Source organism: Spodoptera frugiperda, chromosome 25 (assembly GCF_023101765.2).
Source record: "Spodoptera frugiperda isolate SF20-4 chromosome 25, AGI-APGP_CSIRO_Sfru_2.0, whole genome shotgun sequence".
NCBI lineage: Eukaryota > Metazoa > Arthropoda > Insecta > Lepidoptera > Noctuidae > Spodoptera > Spodoptera frugiperda.
Genome location: NC_064236.1, coordinates 11299607 through 11322326, shown reverse-complemented (window position 1 = coordinate 11322326; position 22720 = coordinate 11299607). Strand labels below are relative to the sequence as shown.

Sequence of the window (22720 nt, the reverse complement as noted above, 5' to 3'; positions counted from 1 at the left end):
TCTAAGTTGGGTTGACAGTATATTTTTTTGTACGAAATCGATTTGAATTATAAGTTGTGTAAATACAATTAATTTTTTCTTATACTATTACCGCGTAGCATGGTGCAGATGACACATTCAGTAACGTTCCGTATCATTCTTAAAAGGAGAAGGGGACTTTTGGGCCCAGCAGTTAACTAGTTGAAATGTATATTAAAAAAACCGTCATATTTTTCTAAGGGAAATCACAAAATATGGTACTTTGTTTCTATCTAGGAAGCGAGAAAACTTAAATTAAGTTGTGTAATAATGTATGTAAAATAATGTATGTATAACGTACTCTTTGATTTAAACTTCTTAAAACACTTCTGTCTGACTTCAGTCAGTCACCGATTGACAGATGACACTTTCCCTATACTTATTATGTAACTCTTTGGATGACACTCGTTCGTTGTGTTTCGTTCTAAGTGCGCACGTATTTTCCATGTTTTATTGTTTAACCCCACGACCTCGGCTATATAAAGGACTTTTGACGGATCTTGAATCTATAAATTACCTGACTCTCTATTTTGGATAACTGCAACAAGCCTATCAATCGAATATTGACGACATAGATCGCTGTGTAAATTGTACGATTGCGACTGGTCGCTGTAACTCTATTGGCAGAAGAGTCTTGGAAGATTAGGCGACTTTATCAGTTATTCGTCAGTGGTGTGCATCTCAGCCTGTATAATATGGTATCTCAGTTGGGAAAGATACCAAGAAAATATACGTACCCCGAACCCCTTCACAATTCTAAGATGACATTCTCCTAATTATTCAAGATGATTAATACATATTTTATACTAATATTGGTGTTTTATTTATATATCCTCCTGTCCCTTTTTTAATTTTTAAAAGGTTAGTGCCTACCTACTGCTTCTAAGGGCCTATGCACACCACGTTTTTTAAACGCGCCGGGGCCGCGCATTTGTATCGATACAAACGACAACAAACTGCTCTGTAGGAGAAAAACGCACCGTCGACGCGTGTTTGTAGCGATACAGTCGCGATGCAAACGCGCGTGTGTAGCAATGCAAACGAACCTGCGCTTGGTACAGGCTCAGCAGTTGTTTCTATCTATCTTTCTATCTATCATCACTGACAGGACTATTGTAGCCAATAAACCTGATATAGTGGTGATAGATCGGCAAGCGCGCCACACGATGATAATCGATATCACCATTCCTCATGACGAGAACCTCGTGAAAGCTGAAAAAGATAAACAAATAAAATATCTTGACTTGGCTCACGAGGTTGTCGACATGTGGAGTGTGGATTCGGCTATCATTGTGCCGATAGTCGTGTCGGCCAACGGATTAATACCCAACAGCCTCGACAATCACCTTAGGAGGCTGGGGTTGGGCGGATGGATCAAGCTGGGCCTAATGCAGAAGGCAGTACTTCTCGAAACGGCACGTATTGTGAGAAGGTTTCTGTCTCTGGAGCCCTAACCACCGGTAGCTTGGACCATGCTCCCGCTACTGGTCGGCTCCCATTTTTATATTTTTAAATATTATTTTATTTTGTATGTTGTAGTATTTAAAAATGTAAATTTAGATAATTTTAAATAAATGTAGATAAGAAATTAATGAGAATTCAATGTACGCTGCGAGTATCGATAGCGATAAAAAAGATCTTTCTAATGTCCATCCCTAATCATGTGGTACTGAGAGACGTCAACGTCATACAGGCAACTGTCACTAGCGCAAAAACTATAGTAGTAGTAAGTTTATGTAAATTATTGTTCGATTTCGGTTTTAGTCATAAAAAAACAAAATAAAAAAATAAATAAAAATAAAATAAAAATGTATACAACATAATATTGAAAAAATAAGAAAACAAAAACTAATACGAGCAATGGAACGCGATTCTAGACAGCAAAGCATTGGGCCAATCGCCCATGAAACTATGGAAGCGAAATTACGCTCCTAAATAAAATGGAATACGCGTATCAATGACATTTGCGCGGTGCACCCCTCAGTACACGAGACCCACTTCACCTGCTTCACCCCCTCAAATACATAAAAGTCGTCTATTCACCGCGCCTTAAACTAAAATATTCTATTTGTACACACGAACTTTTTCGGTATACTAAAATCCTTTCATACCGATAACTGCGGCGCCTGTCGATCAAATCGAGAGTGCATTCGCGTTCAGCGCTCTGATTGGTTGGTTCATTGTAGCTGGCCAATCAGAGAGCCGAAGGCACTTTCGTTTCTATTTCGTAAAACGTAAACCAAACTCGTACTAAGGGTACTGAAACTTTTAACTATTACTGTACCTTGTGATGGTTTCACAACCTTTTTTTTTTTTTTTTTTTTTTTGAGGGGGGAAAATCATCCAATGACTTCTCCCGCCTTGGGTGAGGCGAGAGGGAGTGTCAGACTTACTGACTAAAAACCACCCCGTTCCTTCTCCTGCTTTGAGCCGGAGCCCCGGTAACCTTTGACGTTGTCCGCAGCTCCGGATCAGGCATCAGCCCTACTGGGCCCCATCTGATGGTTTCACAACCTAGTCACGGAACTACAATTACCTATCTTTACCATATTATGCAATTAGGTACCTAGATTATGCCATTGCTATTCCATTGATTATTATTATTAATACGAGCACCTAGCTTCACTGACGGACAGACTGACGGACAATTTAATTTGACGTTTCAAAAGTGCCTAATTTAGGATTATATAATTGAAATTAATGCTTGACTTACAGTAAAGTAAATCTTTAACAGGTTTTCAACATTACTATCTGTTTATAAGTATGGAAAAGGATACAAAATATAAATGTTTGTATGTTTCAAAATAAATAATAACAATATTTTAAATTAAACTCGTGGCATTACTGATATATCCCTAAAACAAATCGTCTCCATATATGAAGAAACATACAACGCTTCTATTTATTACGGAGAAGCTATGGATTTGTATCTAAATATTTTGTTTGGAACTTACGACGCACGACATTTTGACGTTCATATTTTTAGAACAAAGTTGAGCTCGGAGAGCACCTGTTCAATGCTACATAGCTACTACTAGCTGCGTACTTGTGCGTTATCCTGGTAGTCGGGAACTGAAGATCCTTTGTTCCAATCTTTGTTTTAAGTATGTTAAAAATATTTATTCAATTCAAACTACATAGTAATTCCGGAGGTAAACACGTTTAAACAAACAAACCAACTCAACTACGATCTATTTATCTACCTACGTATAGGTGTACCTATATGTAGTACCTAATATGTACCTACCTACAGCTTACAGCCATCTCCGATCTCTCAGAGCATCACCCTACTACATTATTTTTTTTACAGGACTTCAAGGACGAAGAATTAGATAAATTTTTCCATCTATATTCACAATTAAATCTTAAAGCGCCAATGGTGAACTGCTCGCCGCATCACAGCAGGACCCTAATACACCAAGGAGACTTACGCTATAAGGACAACATAAAGGAGGCAAGAGTTGCACATTTTGATATTTTTATAAGTAACGTCACCTACTCATTGCGTAACTAATACATAAATTTACAAAAATATCTCTTGTAAAGCACTTCTCTCGCTTGCGTAGTTTTCGGATGCATCCGTGTCGTGGTAACAGCATTCAATGTTGTTTGGCAGTACATTACTTTACAAATAAAAGCCATCAAGAGCTGTTGCTGTTACCAACTTAACTTTTTAAAACTGTTAGGTATATAAGTATAGTTAAGCATTACGCATTATGCTTTTCCAGCGAATTATTCTATTGTATTATGCGATTGCTATTATTTTACGATTAACTCTTCTAACAATATTACATAAAGTGTCCGTCCATGAGGTGCTATAACACTGAACCAACCCGTGGACGTAAAACTTAATTATATCACTATTTATAATAAAGGCGTGTGCGTCGCTGCCGAGCCACGGCATCGGCATGCAAACCTTTGAGTTCCAGTCTACCAAATGACCTGTAACGTAATAGTTGTGTTATGTTCCTTACAAGAATAGCTTTGTTAACAGATGGAAGTCCGCGTCTTCCTATTAACTGACATGCTGCTTATATGCAAGAAACAGTCAAAGGGCAGCTTATACCCATACAAAATGATAAGGTAAATATGATTCAATTATTTCGTCTATCGCCCTCGAATGTTTAGTGTATTTTGCACTGCGAATTATATGCTCGTTATTTACTTTACAGACCAAAGTATTTCTTGGAAAGGTTATTTACTTATCCAAAGATAAGTCAACGCAATCCTAAAGAGATTGCGAACTTAGTGTTCGTTGCAGTCGATGAGGTTGGGTCGTCACTCATAGCATTCAGTCTCTCTGAATCGTCCAAGGACCCCAGCGCACAAGGAACACTGAAGGTCAGATATCACGCCTTTTTTGAAGTCGTATCATTATGAAACAATTATTAAATAATTGCATCTGACATTTTAGCATTGGGAACAGAAAATACGCGAAGCTAGGTTAACATATGACCTAGCAGTGTGGTTCACACGGAACCCATCGCGAGACCTGACTGAAATGGACGTTGATTCGTCTTCTGACTATGGCCTCAGCATACCAAGCGCATCTAGACCGGTAAGTATGAACTTTTACAAAAAATATATATATTACATGTGTTAAAATGCAAGTGTCTGGCGTTATGTGACAAATAAAATAAATCGAGTGTCTTTTTTGTCAAACTGCCGTGCCGCCAACCGCACCTTACCCAACCAATGTGAATTTTTTTTAAGGGAATTTTTCCAGTTCTCAAGATAGGACAAAGAATTCTCTTACCCCGAATTTAACGCGAGCGAAGGCGTGGGCAAAAACTAACTTTTTAAAAATAGTTCCATCAGTTTCATGTTTTATTTTAGGGCACCAAACAAAGCTCGGATGAATTAAACATTGATAGAGAAGCCCGAGAGAGAGTCGCCGCGATGCTCCACCGCAGCCTGGGAGTGTCCACGGAGTGCGACAACTTTTCACAGGCCTCAATGAACACAGACTCATTTGATGGTAACGTTTCAACTACTTATTTCATCTTGAATCTTAAATGTAGACGTGGCTTGAGTATTGTAAAAAGTACTACTACCTACCTACTTACTTAGGTAGTTAGATAAAGTCAATCACTCTAACAGCTTTCTCATTAAATTAATGTATTTAACCGACACATAGTATTTTTATTGTAATACAAAATCAGCAATAATACATGTTATTAATAAATACAGGCGAGTTATCGACCAGCCACGGCGGACGATACTCACACGGCCTTAGATACCCTATGAAGCGCAACTCAACAGGAGGAAGTTCGAGAAATTCTAGACTATCGAGCTTTCAACAATCGACCAGGTAAGTGCATACGATATGACGAAAGGTTCACCTCTGCACTACAGAGATTGCAATCCGGTACAACCTTCAATCCGGCCAGATTCAACCCAATTGGTATTTTGCTTTAACTTTGCTGACAATGTACAAAAGATGATCGAAATAGGACCTGTAGTTAAGCAAAAAAAAGGTTTTCTTCTCTTTGAGTGAATTTGATTGCTCTTGATAAATACGGCAATACAACAGCCGTGCCATTTCGTACATATTATGCTGCTGAGAAATAAATTATTTTATGAATGTATACTTGTTGAAGTCTATGCACGAAAGTAGTTAGGGAAGATTAAGTGGCATCAGTTAGGCACATTAATTGTAAATTGCAGCGCTGCGTCCCATGACGAGCCGCAGCCGGGCCCCAGCCGATACAACTACAAAGCGGGGACTTCTGTGGAACACGTCATACCTGCACAGAACCCCGAAGACGGTAAGTTTATTACCACTATAACGAACATATTTTATTTTCTTTACAGATTGCCTTATTATAAATGAACACTCGTCAAAATAAAAACGAATACAGCAATCACTTTTCGTCATGATAAGACTTCTTCTTCTCTTCTTTAACCACTTCAGTCCTGAAGGTTAGCCGACAGCTTCTTGAAATTGGTACTAGTGTACTTGAGCGTTAGCTTTTTAGAATTGGTCCTTGTTATTGGCCAGACAGAAAACTTGTGTGACAGTGTAGGTACCGGTCCACTTCTCCGGATATTGCGCAGTCATGATTTTCTTACGCCTAGCTCTTCTCTTTCCTTCCATCTTACCCACGATCATAAGCTGAAGCAGTATGTATGTGAAGCGAGGGCGGATAAAGCTTCACGGGTACTTACGCCACAACGAAAACCGAATTGCCTATCTCCCAATTGTTCTTCACATTTTACTCTTATTCTGTTCTGTATAATATTTAAGTTTTTTTTTATCCAGAACTTTGTCAATTATGTCAGTAAGTATGTCAAGTTGGTATTTTTCCAATAGCTTGAGAATCAAGCCAGATCAGATTTTATGTTGAACCCCTCCCCTCCGTGACAAGAGAATGCCATGTAAACTTACATTATATTGTAATCGAGATTGGCTTCATAGTTACATATTTATAATATACTAGCTGACCCGGCAAACTTCGTACCGCCTCAAACATTTTTTTCTCACTTTTTGACCTTCCCTGGACTTACACGAATAATTCAAGACCAAAATTAGCCAAATCGGTCCACCCGTTCTCGAGTTTTAGTGAGACTAACGAACAGCAATTGATTTTTATATATAGAGATTGCATATCGGAAACTTGAGCGAACTAAATTATACTAAAAACCACATAAATGACCCGGACCTTTATATAACAATGATGACTGTACGTTATTTTATTGACATACGACTGGCCAAGTGTTCTGATAAAACATAATTTTCATAAGTCTCCATCAGCGTAATGCTGGTGGAATATATTTCCAACTCACTGTGTTGCCTACCGCTCCTGAATAAGTAATAAGAGATATATTTGAGTAGTTATATCATAACTCCATCAATGTATATGTACATTTATACAAGTATAGGTGCTCATTAACGGCACAGGTTTATTTCGGGCGCCATTATTAAAGTTTGGCGGGATTTTTGGCAAGTGGGTTTTTGTTTCACAATAGATACATTGTCGGCGATACACAATAGCCGTTTAGATATGGGGTAAAGGTCATTCGGACAATGTCGATTGATACTACTTTCCCCACCTTGCTAATGGTAGGTATCGTTACTAAACCGTCTATGAAATAATTTCACAGACAAATGAGAAAATATTTTATCTTAATAGGGTAGGTCACTTATTTTTATTTTAATGTCCGTCTTGTAGATTATTTTAAAATATTAGACACATATTTTATGGAAAAAAAATATTTTTTATGATATATCGATTTATAATATAAAAAAAATATTTGTACTCTTAGTATGAGTTTGCTTTTCGTTTTAAGTAATCGAAACGAGAGAGCGTTCGGTGATTTGATTGGCCGGCTCGAATAACCAACCAATCAGAGCGCTGAACATGCTCTCGTTTCGATTACATTAAACGTAAAGCAGACTCACACTAAGGGTACTGGTCGTATTGAAACTAAGTCGTATTTTTCTTACAGGGGTAACATCAATTACAGTCAACGTAGTCAGCGAAAGCGAGTCAGAAACAGTAGTGCACTCATCACAGCCGCCACCACCGGTGAGTTACATATTGTTAAACATATTTTGTGAACTGAACTACCTACTTGATTCATCCTAGTCCTTTCCATCATCGAACCACAAGACAATCGGCAAAGCGCTACCGCTTCATGGTAGATATCCCATCAACTCGCACGAAGCGCTACGCTTCAAGATTCCTTGTGCGAACTGCTAGAGATTGAAACTCCTTGCCGGAGTCTATATTTCCTGATGGGTATAACCTAGGTATCTTCAAAGCTCGAATAAATAAGTTCCTTACGGGCAGACGTGCTTCATCGTAAGCCGCATCATCACTTACCATCGGGCGAGATAGTGGCCAAACGTCGACCCATCAAATGTAAAAAAAGACCTCCAATAGAAGTTCTAAGTGGTCGGTGATTAGCAAAACGATTGCCACTACACACAAATGGACTTATAATAATAGGTATTATGGACTAACTTTTTGATGCTATGTCAGCTTATGTGTGTATACTGAACTTGGATAACAAGTTAGCAGGCAGTTCGAAGTTAATGTCATAAAAAAGTAGGCTATGTAACAAGTAAAGGGGAAGTTACAAATTTTAGATGTATATGTAGTGCAGGCTACCGGGAGTTTAATTTTAGTTTACGATTGAAATGATAACAGTTGATTAGACCTGTATAGTTAAATTACGCAGATCATCATCAATAAATTCAACGGAGCTAGGAATAATTAAATTTACACGGGCAATCAAAGTCACGCTTATTTCATTATGGTCGTTGATGAAGACACTACTAACACACTGTTAATGAATATTAATTCATCTTGCGCAGAAATCCCCGTAATGTATCTGTCTAGCAATCTTATAGGCATCTTTGAGACGCGTTTATGGTACAACGCGAAGTCTAAAAATTAAAATTTCACCAATAAATCAAGAACTTACTAAATATATTGAACAATAATAAAATAAAATATGTATTACTACTCGGAAACTAAGAAACAAAAGATCGTCTAAAACCAAGCGTACTCTATAGATCTAGTCGAAGGCCAGAGGATAGTACGAGCTTGTTTTACGTTAAACAAGATCGAAACGAGAGCGTGTCCGGCGCTTTGATTGGTTGGTTCAATCACGCCGGCCAATCGGAGTGCCGAACGCGCTCTCGTTACGTTTTCGTTCAACGTAAAGCAAACTCATACTAAGGGTACTGGTCAGAACACGTCACATTATTCGTCGGTACAGTATAACAACATCTTTATGTTTTGTCTGAAACAGTTGGTAGTGCTACAACACAGCTCTCCGCACAAGACGCCGATTCCATCGCGTAGTTCGAGCACCAGCAGGAATACGCTGCGGGTGCAGCCGCAGAACGTGGTGATGGCACTGGTGCACAGCCTGCCGGACCTCACGTTCGACACGTCGCCGGCACGACCACAGCAGAGGTTAGTATCACCCATATTACACCTATAATATACTGTGCATCAATTAATAAGGTGAAAACCTACTAGCGCTTTCCTACATAGAACTAATTATAACATTGTTATACCATCCAGTCCAAGCCCTCAGTCAGCGTCTGAGAAGCTTTACCAATCGCACCAAGAGCTACTGCAGCGAAACCGATTGTCAGCTCAGCAACACCAGCACTACCTAAGCCCTGACCATCGCGGCACGAGCTACCCGCCTCCGAGTCCGACGAGGTATATCACTTTAATTAGTCTCTAAAACTTTTTACCATTACAGATCTATTAACTTTTAAGAGCTAGCTCTAAATTATAATCTAAGTTATTTATAATTTAGTGTTAAGTCTTTATTGTTACACATTTTTTCAGATTTATTACGAGATAGTTAAGTTTGCTAGGTTTTCAGTGGTGTGAGCGGGGAGAGTCCGGTACCACGCGGTGATGGCAAACGTCCAGATGGTACACTGCGTGGTTATAGGGTTGCGTTGTAGTTTACCCCATAGAAGCCTGCGTCGGAGCGCAGTATCCCAGGTGCTCCGGCCCAGGCTTACCGGTCTCCAAGTCGACGAAGGTGCTTCGAAACTTTTTTCGCAGAATTCGTTTCAGATTTGACGCTTTCTCAAGATAGAAGAAGATGCTGCAATGACATATTCACACAATAAAAACATGTAGTGGTGGCCATTATAGGATAGGTATAAAGGATCGTAAGGCTGATCAATATTTAACCCTAATATTACGTTATAATACTCATTGACGTGTAAAAGTGTTATTTTATAATCTATTTACAGAAATAAATATCATTTATCATTTATCATTTATCATTTATCATCATTAAGGTATAACTATTTCAACGCCTTTTCCCATTGTTTCGTTGTTTTCAACAAATCGCCTCTAAAATAACAAAATCCTGAATCATGGCTGGAACATTTTCTGCCTCTATTGTCTTAAACGTCGCTATATTTTTTGGATCAAAGTAATTTTCTAAAATATAATATTTTATTTGCATGCACAATTACAAATTAGGTTACAGTAACTAAACTAGTAATAGAGATTTTTTATAATAAATACACGGAAAACGTCGCGTTCTAAAGGGTACAAAACCTAATTGAAAAGCCCTGAAAAAGATATTATCCAGTAATTTTTTTTATTCTTCGTGTTTCATCAATAAATATTTAAATACAATTTTTGAATAATCGCGATGTGTTGTCACTTCAGCCACAATGTCCTTTATATTTTGGCCAATGGTTGATAACATCAGGTGTGCCTGTAAGTCCAGCCGTAGGGTTTGAATATCACACGACACACAATTTTATCATTACTAATGATAACTAGTATCTATTTTTAGTGTAAGCGATATGTTGTAAAATGAGAGCATTTTGTTGATGCCTAGAGTTCCTAACTGGCTGGCTAACATCATGTTCCCATTCTTAAGACAAATTGTTATCGTAAGTTCACTAGGGCCTATTTGGAAAGGCGCACCCTCAGAGATACCTCATATATCGCTCGTAGGCACCTCGGTCACCGTCTCCTTCACCTTACCATCTTCCTGGTGACTAAAGTGCCTGTCGCTCGAATACTCAACTGCTTTTCCACTGGAAGAGAACTCAAAATATTTGAATGTTTCGCATTAGTCCAAACTAAAACCCAACGTAAGCTACACAGATAGTACTTGACTATTCTGAGCTAAGATTGATATATACTATTATGGTGCAGCGACAGGGTGATGATGATGGGATTTCAATGAAAAACTTTACTTATTAATATTAATATTTCCATTCCACCCTGGCCTGTTTCCTAGTCTCTGACGGTACACCTACAATACAAATTGTTTCGCTTTCGTTTTGCACCACGTCGTCAAAAGCACAATTCAGATTCTCTCAGTTCTCAGTACTGTGAGAGTTAAAACATAGGACAAACACTCATCTCTATGCACAGTATGCACACACACATACTTTTACACACTTACAATAAATGGTGATCTAAAAGAATACCTTATACTTATATAAAATCACTTACAAATACGTCAACTGCTACGTAAGTCACCGGTGACCTACGTTAGTGGAGGATTTGCCTTCAACAGCTTTCTGATGGCAGTAGTGCCGGTGTTAGGGGGGGGGGGGCGTCAGGGCGACAAATTCTGGGAGGCGCCGATGCCGCCGCCGATGGGATCCGCAAAAAACTAACACTTGATATTGCTTCCCTCAAGTGGTCGCCACAATATTTTCGCCCAGGGTATCTGTGGTCCTTACGCCGGCACTGGGTGGCAGTTAATGTATTAAATAGATTCAACATTAGGAGTAGAATTGGGTACATTATATCACAATGGCTACTAACAAGTTTCAGGTAATAATTAAAGGTGTACTCTTGTGTACCTTTATTTTAAATGCAAATAAATACTTAAGTCAAAATAAGCTTGAATAATGAAATAATACTTTAATAAGCTGCTTTTTCTTGCTATTTTATTGTTTATTTTCCGGCAAGCATTAGTGCATATATGTAAAATGTAAATAGCTAAGTACATTAAAGCACATGCATTAAAACTTCGGCGCTGTTCAGTGAGGCAAAACAAGCCGTACAACAATTCAACCAGCTAAATTCCACGGAACTCTCCCACTACGAACTTCTTCTCACTGGAGAAGGATTAAAAAGAACTTCAAACCGTAGTGAGTACCCATAGGTCTGGCAGAAAACTCCCTGGCGAAACGTGGGTAGTTGTATCTATTATTTTCTATTCTTGTTCCTAAAATTTTCTTAACTATTCTAAGTACTAAAGATTTTTTAAATAAGATTGAATTAATATTGAACAGATGTCGTTTTGTTAACTTATATAATATACAGGGCAAACCGGAGAACAACGTGTACAAAAACACAACATAAAATTCGAAATAACTCAAGTACTTACATACATTGGACGAACTTCTCGAAGAAACAACTCCTCAACGATAAAATGAAACTGCACCTATCTCCTCCATATATTTTCTATAGGCAATTAATAGTGTACGTTAGGACTGTGTATTATTAGGAAGGTCATCAGTGATATTAAAAACGCTTACAGGTAATTACAGTATGTCGGTTATACGGACATTTTATTGACACATAATGCACAAAAGAGTATACTAGCCCACATACTACGAAAGTTAATCGATAGAAATACCCGTTAATTGTTTACAGTCCTCTGGGGAATAGTGGTGTCGTAGCAAAGATCATCCGTTTAACTCATTGAAATTTTCACGATTAAAAACCGCCGCGGTTACGCTGTAGTGCGGTTGGGGCCTTTGAATCGTTATAAGCCAGGCTATCTCAAACTTTCGGCTCCACGAACCCCAGGTCTAATTTCCAAGTGACACCGAACCTATTACTAAATAGTGAAGACACCGCCCAAGAAAAAATAACTGTTATTTTTTTTTTGACTGTTAAACAAACTGACTGTTGCAGAAAAAACCGCCCAAGTGCGAGTCGGACTCGCCCATGAAGGGTTCCGTAACAGCAAGTAGATGACATATTTTAAAAGTTATAAAATAACTTGATTTTACATAGTGTTTGTATGAACGACAAAGTTATATTTGCGGTTTTAGAAAATGTTTTATTTCTTAAAAACTAATAATGATATCTGGTTCAAACCAATTTTCATTGTTAGTTTCTATTGAAATCTACAGCATATATTTTTTTTAGTTTTCTCACTCTCTTATTTTAAAAGTTAGAGGGGGGGGGACACTTATTTTTCCACTTTGGGAGCGTCTAACTTTCAAACGGTTAATTTTGACGAAAAATGGTTTTAGGAACCTTAATGTCTTTTTTAAAGACCTATCCATAGACCCATCATGGATATATTAGCTGAAAAAAAAAATTTTTTAATCAGTTCCATGTATGGAGTGTTGAGCCCCCCTTTAATTTTAAAATTTATTTATTTTTATTCAAAATTCGAATAGCGGTTACCGAAATACATTAACTTTGTAGGCCTAACAGTTTCGGAAATAAATGGACGGACGGACGGACGGACGGACGGACAGACAGACAGACAGACAGACAGACAGACAGACAGACAGACAGACAGACAGACAGACAGACAGACAGACAGACATGACGAATCTATAAGGGTTCCGTTTTTTGCCATTTGGCTACGGAACCCTAAAAAGGCTTTTATTTGAATAAAAGGTACCAAAAGAAATGTAAATCTGACTCGGTATCAAGTCGATTTCTGTATTTAGTTTCATGACAAGGTGTGAAAACCTTCTCTCGGCGATGGCTTATGCCATCATTACGTAAATCTTCTCGCGAACCCCTGCCGTCAAATGGCGAACTCCTGGGGGTTCGCGTACCCCACTTTGAGAAACCCTGTTATATGTTTAAACATTAGTGGTTTTGGTTGCTATTAAATATGCATAACCTGTGTCTATTGTAACAAATGATAAATAATTAAAAAAAAACCATAACCGATACCCGTAATCATGTCCGTATAACCGTACATTATTACTGCTTATATATGGAACTCTACGTATGGACCAATAAAAAGGCATGTTTTGAAAGTTATCAAGCATTGTTTATTAATTATATTATTTAAGAAATACCCGGCGGTTCAAGCGAATTGAAAAATGTACCATTCAACTTAGTTCTAAGACCCAATCACAATAACGGAATGTTAAAACATTCAGTAATTTTAATTGAAGCCAGTCGACATAGGTTGGCCATCAGGATCCTACATCAGGGTTGACATTATGAAGTTAAATTAAAATGTGCTTGCTAACTAGTATAAAACTGTAGCTCAGTTTAGCTCAGTAGCTATCGTACCTCTACAAAATAGAGGTATTGATATGATAATATATTTAGACTTTAAACAATTCATTTATTAGTTGCTAAGCTTCAGCTTCTTAGGCAGCATTGCTTGCTATACCTAGTGTAGAATAAAAACGCTATTACATACTTAATATATCTACGAAATATTCAAATGTCAACTTTGAAGGATTATATACCAACTTATGTATTTGTGAAGTATTTTCTTTGATGATTATTACGAAAAGCGTCGACGTCTTATAGAATCTAACGTCGAATTAAACAAATATTAGTTAATATTGTTTACGTCTCGTGGTTCCAATTCTAAGATTACCAAGTTGGGCTTTATTTAACGCTGCGGGGACTTAAACTATTCGTAGCAAGATGTGAATAGAACTCGAGCGTGGAGAACTAAGAAGTAATGGTTTATGTCTATTCTACTTACTCAGATTTATTTGTGTATACGTCGAAGATATACTTAAGTAATTGTTTATTAACATCCCGCTCCGGTTCTACGCACTTCATTCTACCTCTGCACTATGATTACACTGTACAAGTTTCATTCGGATGAACCAATCTGGGTTTTCAATTTGTCATAAATCAGTTGTCTAGTTATTCACACAAGCTGGCCACCACTTTATTGTATTTATTGTGACATCATTCATGTGATAGGTACTCACGACTACTTTAAGATAATACTCTCCTTTTTCATTAGCCTAGTTTAAGTCTAGCCAGGACATCAGAGAAAATGTGAAGCAATAAAAAAGCAAAGAATTAAAACACATAAAGATATTCTATAGCAAAAATGTGTTATAGAGCTTCATTGAAACGCGGACTGGCGTTCTCGTATTCATTCAAGAATCCTCCATTATCAAAAATGGGGCACGTGAATAGTCAGTCCCAACACGCTGACGCTGGACCTTCCACGAGTCAAGGATCAAAGGTGACTAGATACCATACCATTTCAATAGGTATAGCTTACTTACGCTTTGTACTAACAACATATAAATATAGTAATAAGTAGGTATTTCATAATTATGTATATAAGTATAATATTGTACTCATATCGTGATTGTGCCTAGTTTATACCCTCCAGTAGCATTATTAAATGCGGATTGCCAATAATCTTCTGATATACTGTATGGAGATCACTCATATGTTTTAAATTAAACTACAAGTACCTAGTAGGTAAATACTTGAATAAAACCGAAAAAAAAAAACAGTTCAGGGGAGTGAAATTAAGTTCGACACAAGTTGTACGAGTCAATCACTAGTAAAATATAGTATATCGGTAAAATGACTCTAAACAATGGAGATATTATAATGCGTGGGCGCGTGCGTCGCGGCTCCGGCGCGGTACTGGTCTCGCCACGCTTCCACGCAAGCGTCAAGCGGTTAGTGGCGGAGAAGGGGGGTAAATAGTGCGGTGGTGATGACACAAACCGAAACCGAGGTACCGCGTTACAAATATGAAATAAAAAAAAGTATTAAATTCTTTGTGAACAGCCCCATGTACCTTGAGTTCAAAAGAGCTGTTATTTTATAGGCTGTCTAGGAATGTTACGCACATACGGCGCAGCCATTGCATTTCCGTATTTGTAAATAGAGTTCAAATTAGCACAAGAGAAAAAATGCACTTCATGGCTTAACTACTATTTCGCACTTTTTTTGTATATGATCAGCTAAGATGATAACATTGATAATAAATATGTGGTGTAGTCTCCATACGGTATAAAGATGAATAGCTTGTTTGTTTTTTTGTTTGTTTAAATGCAAATTTTCGGAATTACCTACCGGTTTGAATCATACAGGTGTCCCAAAACCCAACGATATAATTTGACCCGGTGATAGGCCTTTTTATGTGGGCTCTGGAAAACTAAAAGAATAAAAATATTTCCATATTTTTTATTATACAGAGGAAAATCCGACCACTTGGACTAATCGGACACTCCTCATGACAGTTTCAACAACAGTGACCACAATTTTTCAAATATGTCTAATTTCTTTTTTATATTAATAACCGGAATAGTGCTGTTGTCTGTTTCAATCTTTACACATCTAAGAATAAAGATTTTATTTTTATAAAATAGCAATTAAAAACAAGTTTTCTTAAAAAATCACTAGATTTTTCTCACTTTCTCTCCACGTCTCCAATGAATATCCTTATGTTTTCCAGAGCTGTAGGAAGATGGTTTATTACCGGGTCTAATCATATCATGTAATTTTGGAACACTTTAAAACTACATAAAGTAATATTATACGATCAATGGAAGCCGAAAAGCAGGTGAGGTGAAACCGCGCGGGAGATACTAGTTATAGATATACGGTGTATTTTCTTTGTTATAAGTAGGTATTCTGAACATAAAGTGTCGTTTATCCTTACAAATTGTAAAAGTAAGTATGAAGTAAGTTGAAAGAAAATGATTGATTTATTGTTGAATAAAATTAAAATTCTATTCTATACTCAACTTACTGACCACTTACTAAAATTTGTATGTTCAGAATCATCATCTATTAGGTAAGGACCTAGTATTAAACCTAATATAACCCATATGATTCCATCCTCTTTAGATAATAGGTAGGTACAACATATACAATTTAGAGGCTGCAAGTAGTGCTAAGAACTAATGCGTCATTGCTCGTTGGCGAACTCATATCTCACCTAGTATTAAAGCTGAATTGAAATGCTCTATATAAATACACCGATGTACAGAATTTATCAAAAAATAAATCCGCACTTAATAATGCTACGCTCTCGCTATTACCTATGTTCTGTATACTAATGCAAACATTCCCACAGGGAGAAAAAGGACCACCCGCTAGTGGCCAAAGTGAGAAGGCGGACAAAAAGTCCAAAAACGTAAGCAGCAGGTAAGATTTCATCTCAATTCTTACTTTACTTATAACGAATTTAATAACATTTATTTTAAAGAAAGACGTAACAATCAAATCAATTTGCTATATATAATTTGATGAAGTGATTTCTTACTGGATCGGTTCAGTTATGATTGTGCCCGGTGCTTGAATCCGTTTCAAAATTGTCCATAAATATACCGTAGCTTACCTTCTATCAGTTCGTTCTTCAGTTCGAGCAGCTGGCTCTCCAAAAGCGAAGGATGACATATAAGATGCTGGAGGATGATGACCTTTATAAGGCAAGCCTTTTATATCTAAGATATTAGACATTGCCTACCCGGGCACTAGAACAAGCTTGCGCTCTCACAGAGCTTTGTAAATGGCATATAGTCAACAATATCCGTTCTTGAATTTTGAACGAATTGTATAGAGTAACTGATTAGTACGTACTTGATTAATACATTCGTTTTGTTAGCTGAATGTGCAATATAAAATAGAATTTTATAACTACATAGACAGTGAGACAGAGTACGAAGAGTTTTACATGGCGTAAACAAGTTTTTGCACTTTTTATACATGTACAATTTTCTTGTATTTATTTATTTTGTGATAATCCAGGGATCCATGTACTAAGGTATGTATATCTATAGCCAGATATTGTGGACTTGCATTGATTACGCCACGTAATTTATCGGGTCACTGTACGTGTTTCCTGCGTACTCAGCATATTGACTAATCAAATATATTTATTTGCAGGATTCAAGTGATTGACTTGTCCAAAAATGAACTACAGAAAATTCTAAATTAAACTACCAATTTTTTTTACAACTAAAATTTGTTGTAGTCTACCCCCTATTACATGGGACTTATAACACAGATGGTGAAAAGTGGGAGTACATTGTTCAGTAGGATTGCGTGCCGTATTGTGCAGTTGCATCTCCGCCTACTCCTTAGGGGATAAAAGGCGTAACGTTGTTAAAATTTGATGTAATTCATTATTGGACATACTAGGTTTTTATAACCTTTAAACCCCAGCTTGAGTAGAAAAGCTTCAATACACAGTGTTTATATCGTTTTTGTCCCGAAGTAAAATGGTTATGTCTCTGTAACACCTACAATAATTTTACAAACAAATAAAATGTTTGGAACAAAGTATAACCGATGAACCATTGTAAAGCACCAGTGTTACAAACTCATAAGTAGTACATTATCAAATTATCATACCTTGTAATTCTTGATGAGGTATCCCTCTAGGGGTGGCACGTGCGATGCAAGTAGTGCCTACAAAGTTACACCTAGGGTGTGCGTAAGTCGAGGAATATATTTTTTTTTTTACTAAAATAACACATTTTTTTACTTTAATGTATCGAAAGTAGTCCTTATAGCAAGACGTTTTGACGCGGGACGAAAACGATATAAACGTATAATTTAGCTAATCAGATATGAAATTAAATAATAGGTAATCCAAATAAATATCGACCGCATAGGTGAGTAGACACAAAAACTATGTACCTACTTAATGAAGTGCGTAATTATTTAGGTATATCTAGTTATTTATCATGTTACGCACTTTCGTAACCTCCTTCAATGCGGAAAATCTACATTTGATACTCAAATTAAGGAAAAATGTAAACGTAATACGCCACTATACATTTTATATTAAAAATGTTATTACTTGCAACGTTATTTACAACTGCCGCCGTATTCAGGCAAATTACAAGTTTGCAAAAACAAAATACATGACGTGGTAAAGTAAAGTAATCGAGATATTGTTATGTCTAGGCATAAGGGCGGATCGCTGAGCCCGGGATCACGAAAGGAAGACAAGGGAGGCTGACACCGTCGTTGGCGCAGGGTGCGCGACTGAGGAGAGCCTAGAAAACTACGCTTCGATTGGCTTTACAAATGGTGCTCGTAGTTTTCTTAATAGTCACCGTATCACATTAACATGGCAAGTGCAACACTGCGCCGCTGGCAATGAACTAACCACATGTATACCAGAACTAAAAACATTGTTTATACCACAGGTCTATACCTACCTAAGGTAAATGCACGTGTTATGGACACGGACCAATTTTATGATATTTTTTTCTAAACTACATGCATACTTCCTATTCCTACCTATTATTTTATTTTATCAGGCATTATTCACACTACAATACTTTCCTCGTTACCTAGGCATATCGACAATGTTTAACTTTACCATAATCATGTATGTGCATTGGTAGAGTTTGTACAGTATTTGATAAATTGAAAAGGATTGTTCTATAAGAATCGTGATACAGAATTACTTTTTATAATACTTGTAATTACTTTTTAAATGTCACTTTCATAGAAAAACTATAACCTAAGTACATATTATTTTCTAATACATTAATTCCACATTTTAAAGAAAGCCCTTATCTGAAATAATGTGGACAATATCATAGATAGGGGAATAAATATTAACGGGGAACTTAGAGATTCAATCACGGTACAATACAGAAAACAATGCTTCTTAATATTAGCAAACACGATCCCAAATACTATTTAATTGTGTAGAATATAATAATATTATTTTTAATGTGTAACAAATGCTTTTAATACGAGTAGGGTTGCCAAATCGATTCTCCCTGTTATCGGGATCAATAACCGATTTTTCGGGATTTTTTAGGACTTTGGTTGAGAGAAATAAAAAAATATATACATAATATGTTAAGTAAACAAATATATTTTTACATTGCACTGTAGATACAAAGTATACTAAAAACGCGTTCGCAGTAAGCGTTATGTACTGGAATAAATAAAAAACATACAAAATTAAATTAAATAGATTAAATTTTTAACTTTGTGTTTGCAAGTTTCGTTTGACGAAAATGTGAACTTAAAATTATTGAACTTGTTTTTCGGGAGATTATTTTTGCTTTGTCGGGAATCGAGAGGACATACAAAAATTCGGGAGAATCCCGCCAATTCCCGACCGTCTGACAACCCTAAATACGAGTGGATAGATTTTTCATTTGCTCCAAGTTATTGAGTACCTACACGATTTTAGAAAATAAATAATATAACAAAGAATTTGTCAAAAATAATATGACATGTAATAATGCTTATGCTATCCATAATTGATGCATTTACCTTATTTATTTTTTGTACTCCCAATACAAATAGGTAGGTAATTGCCTTTTTTTAAGAGTTGTGAAAAACGAAATTCATTGTGATGTAGGTGTATGTAAATTACTGATTTTTAATATTTAACACATGTCATTAATTAGGTAAATAGGAAAATGATCAAAACTATGTATTCTTTGTATTTCATTGATCTTCAAAAAGAAGTACCTATTTAATTTATTTAATAATCTTTGAACATAAACGTAGTGTAGTTACCAATAGGAACATTAGGGAAACTTGTATGAGTATGTAATCGTTTCATGCATGTGTTATTTTCTTCGTATTTTAAGTAGTTTTAAACGGTCTAATTATCTACATTACAGGATGACAACTACCAGTAAAATTCAGATTGTAGATAATGTCATGAAACGTCAAAACGATCGTTTCCTATGAACTTTTTATGAAGTTACAAGTTGTTTCGTCACTTTTTTATAAATTATCGTACATTAGGTACTTAGTAGGTACTTACAGTTTTCAGAAATTTTAACATTTTTAACCAAGTCGTCATCTCTATTCTAATGTACCTGTCGGGAGGTTAATTGTAGATACCTACATATAGGCAGGTGACCCGGTTTTGGCCACTTTAAGGATTTTGTCGACTTTGAGGCTTTCTTAACTTATAGTTTTTGTTATCACAAACATATTTCTTGTAAAAAGTCATTTAACATTTATTAACCTTGCCTAAGAAAAACCTTTTTTAAAGAACGTCCAATAGAAAAATTACTCTATAAAAAAGAAAAAAAAGGGAGATTGTGCCATTTTTGGCCACATTGATGCCATTTCTAGCCAGTTCTGGCGATCAAAAAGTACAATAAAAGTAATCATAATTTATTAATTAAATTGCACATTTTACAAACAATGGTTTTTATTTAGTTAGGAAAATATGAAATATAATAACTTCACTTGTATTTAACTTACAAATAAAGAGATCAACATTTATATGAGGTTGGTAAAAGCTGCAAAATAAACTGGCCTCCCCATTGTGTGAAGGCATTTTATTGTGTCTCTGAAAATGAAAAATATGTATTTTTTGATAAGTAAAGTCAAGGAAAAAAAGCCACGATAAAATAAATAAATACGATAAATGGCCAGAAGTGGGGTGTCTATGTACACCAGTTTTTGCCAGCCATGTGGCCAAAGATGGAGAAATTCATAATTTTGTCTCCATTAGTGGTCACCTCACTTCAGAAACATATGGCGACAAAATAACTTTAGTTCCACTTAGACAATATATTCTTCATGTAGTATTAACATAAATATCCAAAAAATAAGCAACGGTTTAAAAAATAAAAACCAAATCCTCACCCGCTCGCCTTAGCCTTTTTGTTAAGATCTTAACAATTTCACCCTCAACTAAAAATAATGACTTGTTGCGTCGAAGTGAAGTTTGACGCATCAAACCTGCCAACGATATCAGTGTCTCCAATATTCAATATTTTAAATACTGTACATCTATTTGTCCATGCCTTAATTATGAATATTTGAAGGCCCCAATGGCCACAAATGGGGTCGATGGCCACAACCGGGTCACCTGCCCTACATACATTAGGTACTAAAAATTGTTATTTTACTTTATAGCAAATATGCATAATGTACATTCCAGATGATAATTTATTTAAACTAATCAATTGGAAACAATGAAATATATTTACTATCTATATCATGTACCAATTGTAAATAGAATTTCCCAAAAATGTACTGATTTGAACTAGAAGACTATGAGACTGTGACTGTGTACAGTTTCAATTTACCTTTTATCTACCTATGTAGAGCTAAATTCTTTCTAGGACTTTATACAAAAAAGGAATTTCTTCTTGTACACGTAGTACCTAGCAAAATTTTAAATACTTAAATGTAATATTCTACTCTCTTCTGGTCTTAGCCGATGTTTACTTATCATTAAGACCATATTTATTAGTAACTAGTAAATACTATGATATATCTTTTATAATTTATTGTCCTGTAAAATATTATAGGTATAAAATTAAATTAAGCGTGCTAGACACACATGTATGTACTTAACTAAATTGTAAAAACAATGTTCCCTTTTAAGAAGAGGCATCAGTATACGTACCTATATATTTTAGCGAAGTAATGAGGTACCTACCTGTGTTTATATGGTGTATAAGCGATTATATAGATGTAAGTAGGTAGCTAAACAGACAGACACATTTTTACCTTCAAGAATAAATGTTTATTTAGTATCTATGTCGGCTTATTAATGTATAATGTAGATATTAACACACTATTACCAAATTTTGTGTTGGTACTGTTAATAAATATCTATTAGGTATATGCTGGATTATTTAATAATCAAAACAAAAATCTTTTTGAATGGTTAATAAATATTTGATTGTTCTTTTTTAAGAACTTTGTTTTGAATGTATAATAAAAAATATGTATTTGTAAATACCTAGCTACTGTAAATTATAGAATACAAAAATGTTATGTAATTTGGCCTCTAATTTTCTATTAGTACCTACAAATATTACTTGTATTTTAAAAGCACCGCAGTGTTTGTTTTCTGTCCGTCACCAAGACAAAACGGACTCTTATGGAATCACTGCACGCTCGAACTAGTTTGTACAAAATCTTTTTTGTACTTCTACCGCCCGGGTGAGGCGAGGAGTGTCCGACTCTTACTGAGTAACCCGTTTCGTCTTCCACGTCTCCATATCGGGCATCGACCCTACTGGACACTCCATCGGTATTAGTCCGGTGAGTCTTTGATCCGCACACGGATCGCGACACACCGCGTCGTACATTCGGGTCTGGTCGGGCGGCAAGTCATTCTTGCTCGCCGTTTCGTCTCGCCCTATCAAAACAGGTACCTTCCGAACCTCCCATGTACGCTAAAGGACCTGCGTCAGGCGGTGCGGATACATTTAATGTGTATAGTACCTATGCTTCACGTCAAAGATCGAAGTATGCGAAGCTAAAAACTGTCATAAGTAACACCACCTTATACTTCGGAAAAAGGT

General features: G+C 36.3%; 1 protein-coding gene across 4 annotated transcripts in view; it reads left to right on the top strand.

Annotated features, from left to right (window-relative positions):
• The window catches only part of LOC118278615 (uncharacterized), an 89796-nt gene extending 67604 nt beyond the window's left edge, over positions 1 to 22192 (top strand). The window contains exons 11-24 of one of the 4 annotated variants that reach the window (XM_035598027.2): positions 3329 to 3472; positions 4013 to 4101; positions 4191 to 4359; positions 4433 to 4576; positions 4855 to 4996; positions 5209 to 5329; positions 5686 to 5786; positions 7468 to 7547; positions 8779 to 8945; positions 9057 to 9200; positions 14550 to 14676; positions 16534 to 16604; positions 16808 to 16888; positions 18372 to 22192. In XM_035598027.2, coding sequence (XP_035453920.2) covers positions 3329 to 3472; positions 4013 to 4101; positions 4191 to 4359; positions 4433 to 4576; positions 4855 to 4996; positions 5209 to 5329; positions 5686 to 5786; positions 7468 to 7547; positions 8779 to 8945; positions 9057 to 9200; positions 14550 to 14676; positions 16534 to 16604; positions 16808 to 16853 — 1545 coding nt within the window. In that variant the 3' untranslated portion in view covers positions 16854 to 16888; positions 18372 to 22192. The remainder of the gene's footprint in view (positions 1 to 3328; positions 3473 to 4012; positions 4102 to 4190; positions 4360 to 4432; positions 4577 to 4854; positions 4997 to 5208; positions 5330 to 5685; positions 5787 to 7467; positions 7548 to 8778; positions 8946 to 9056; positions 9201 to 14549; positions 14677 to 16533; positions 16605 to 16807; positions 16889 to 18371) is intronic. The other 3 variants (XR_004783925.2, XM_035597950.2, XM_035598101.2) reach the window with 3 other exon arrangements.
• Positions 22193 to 22720: the final 528 nt, after the last annotated feature.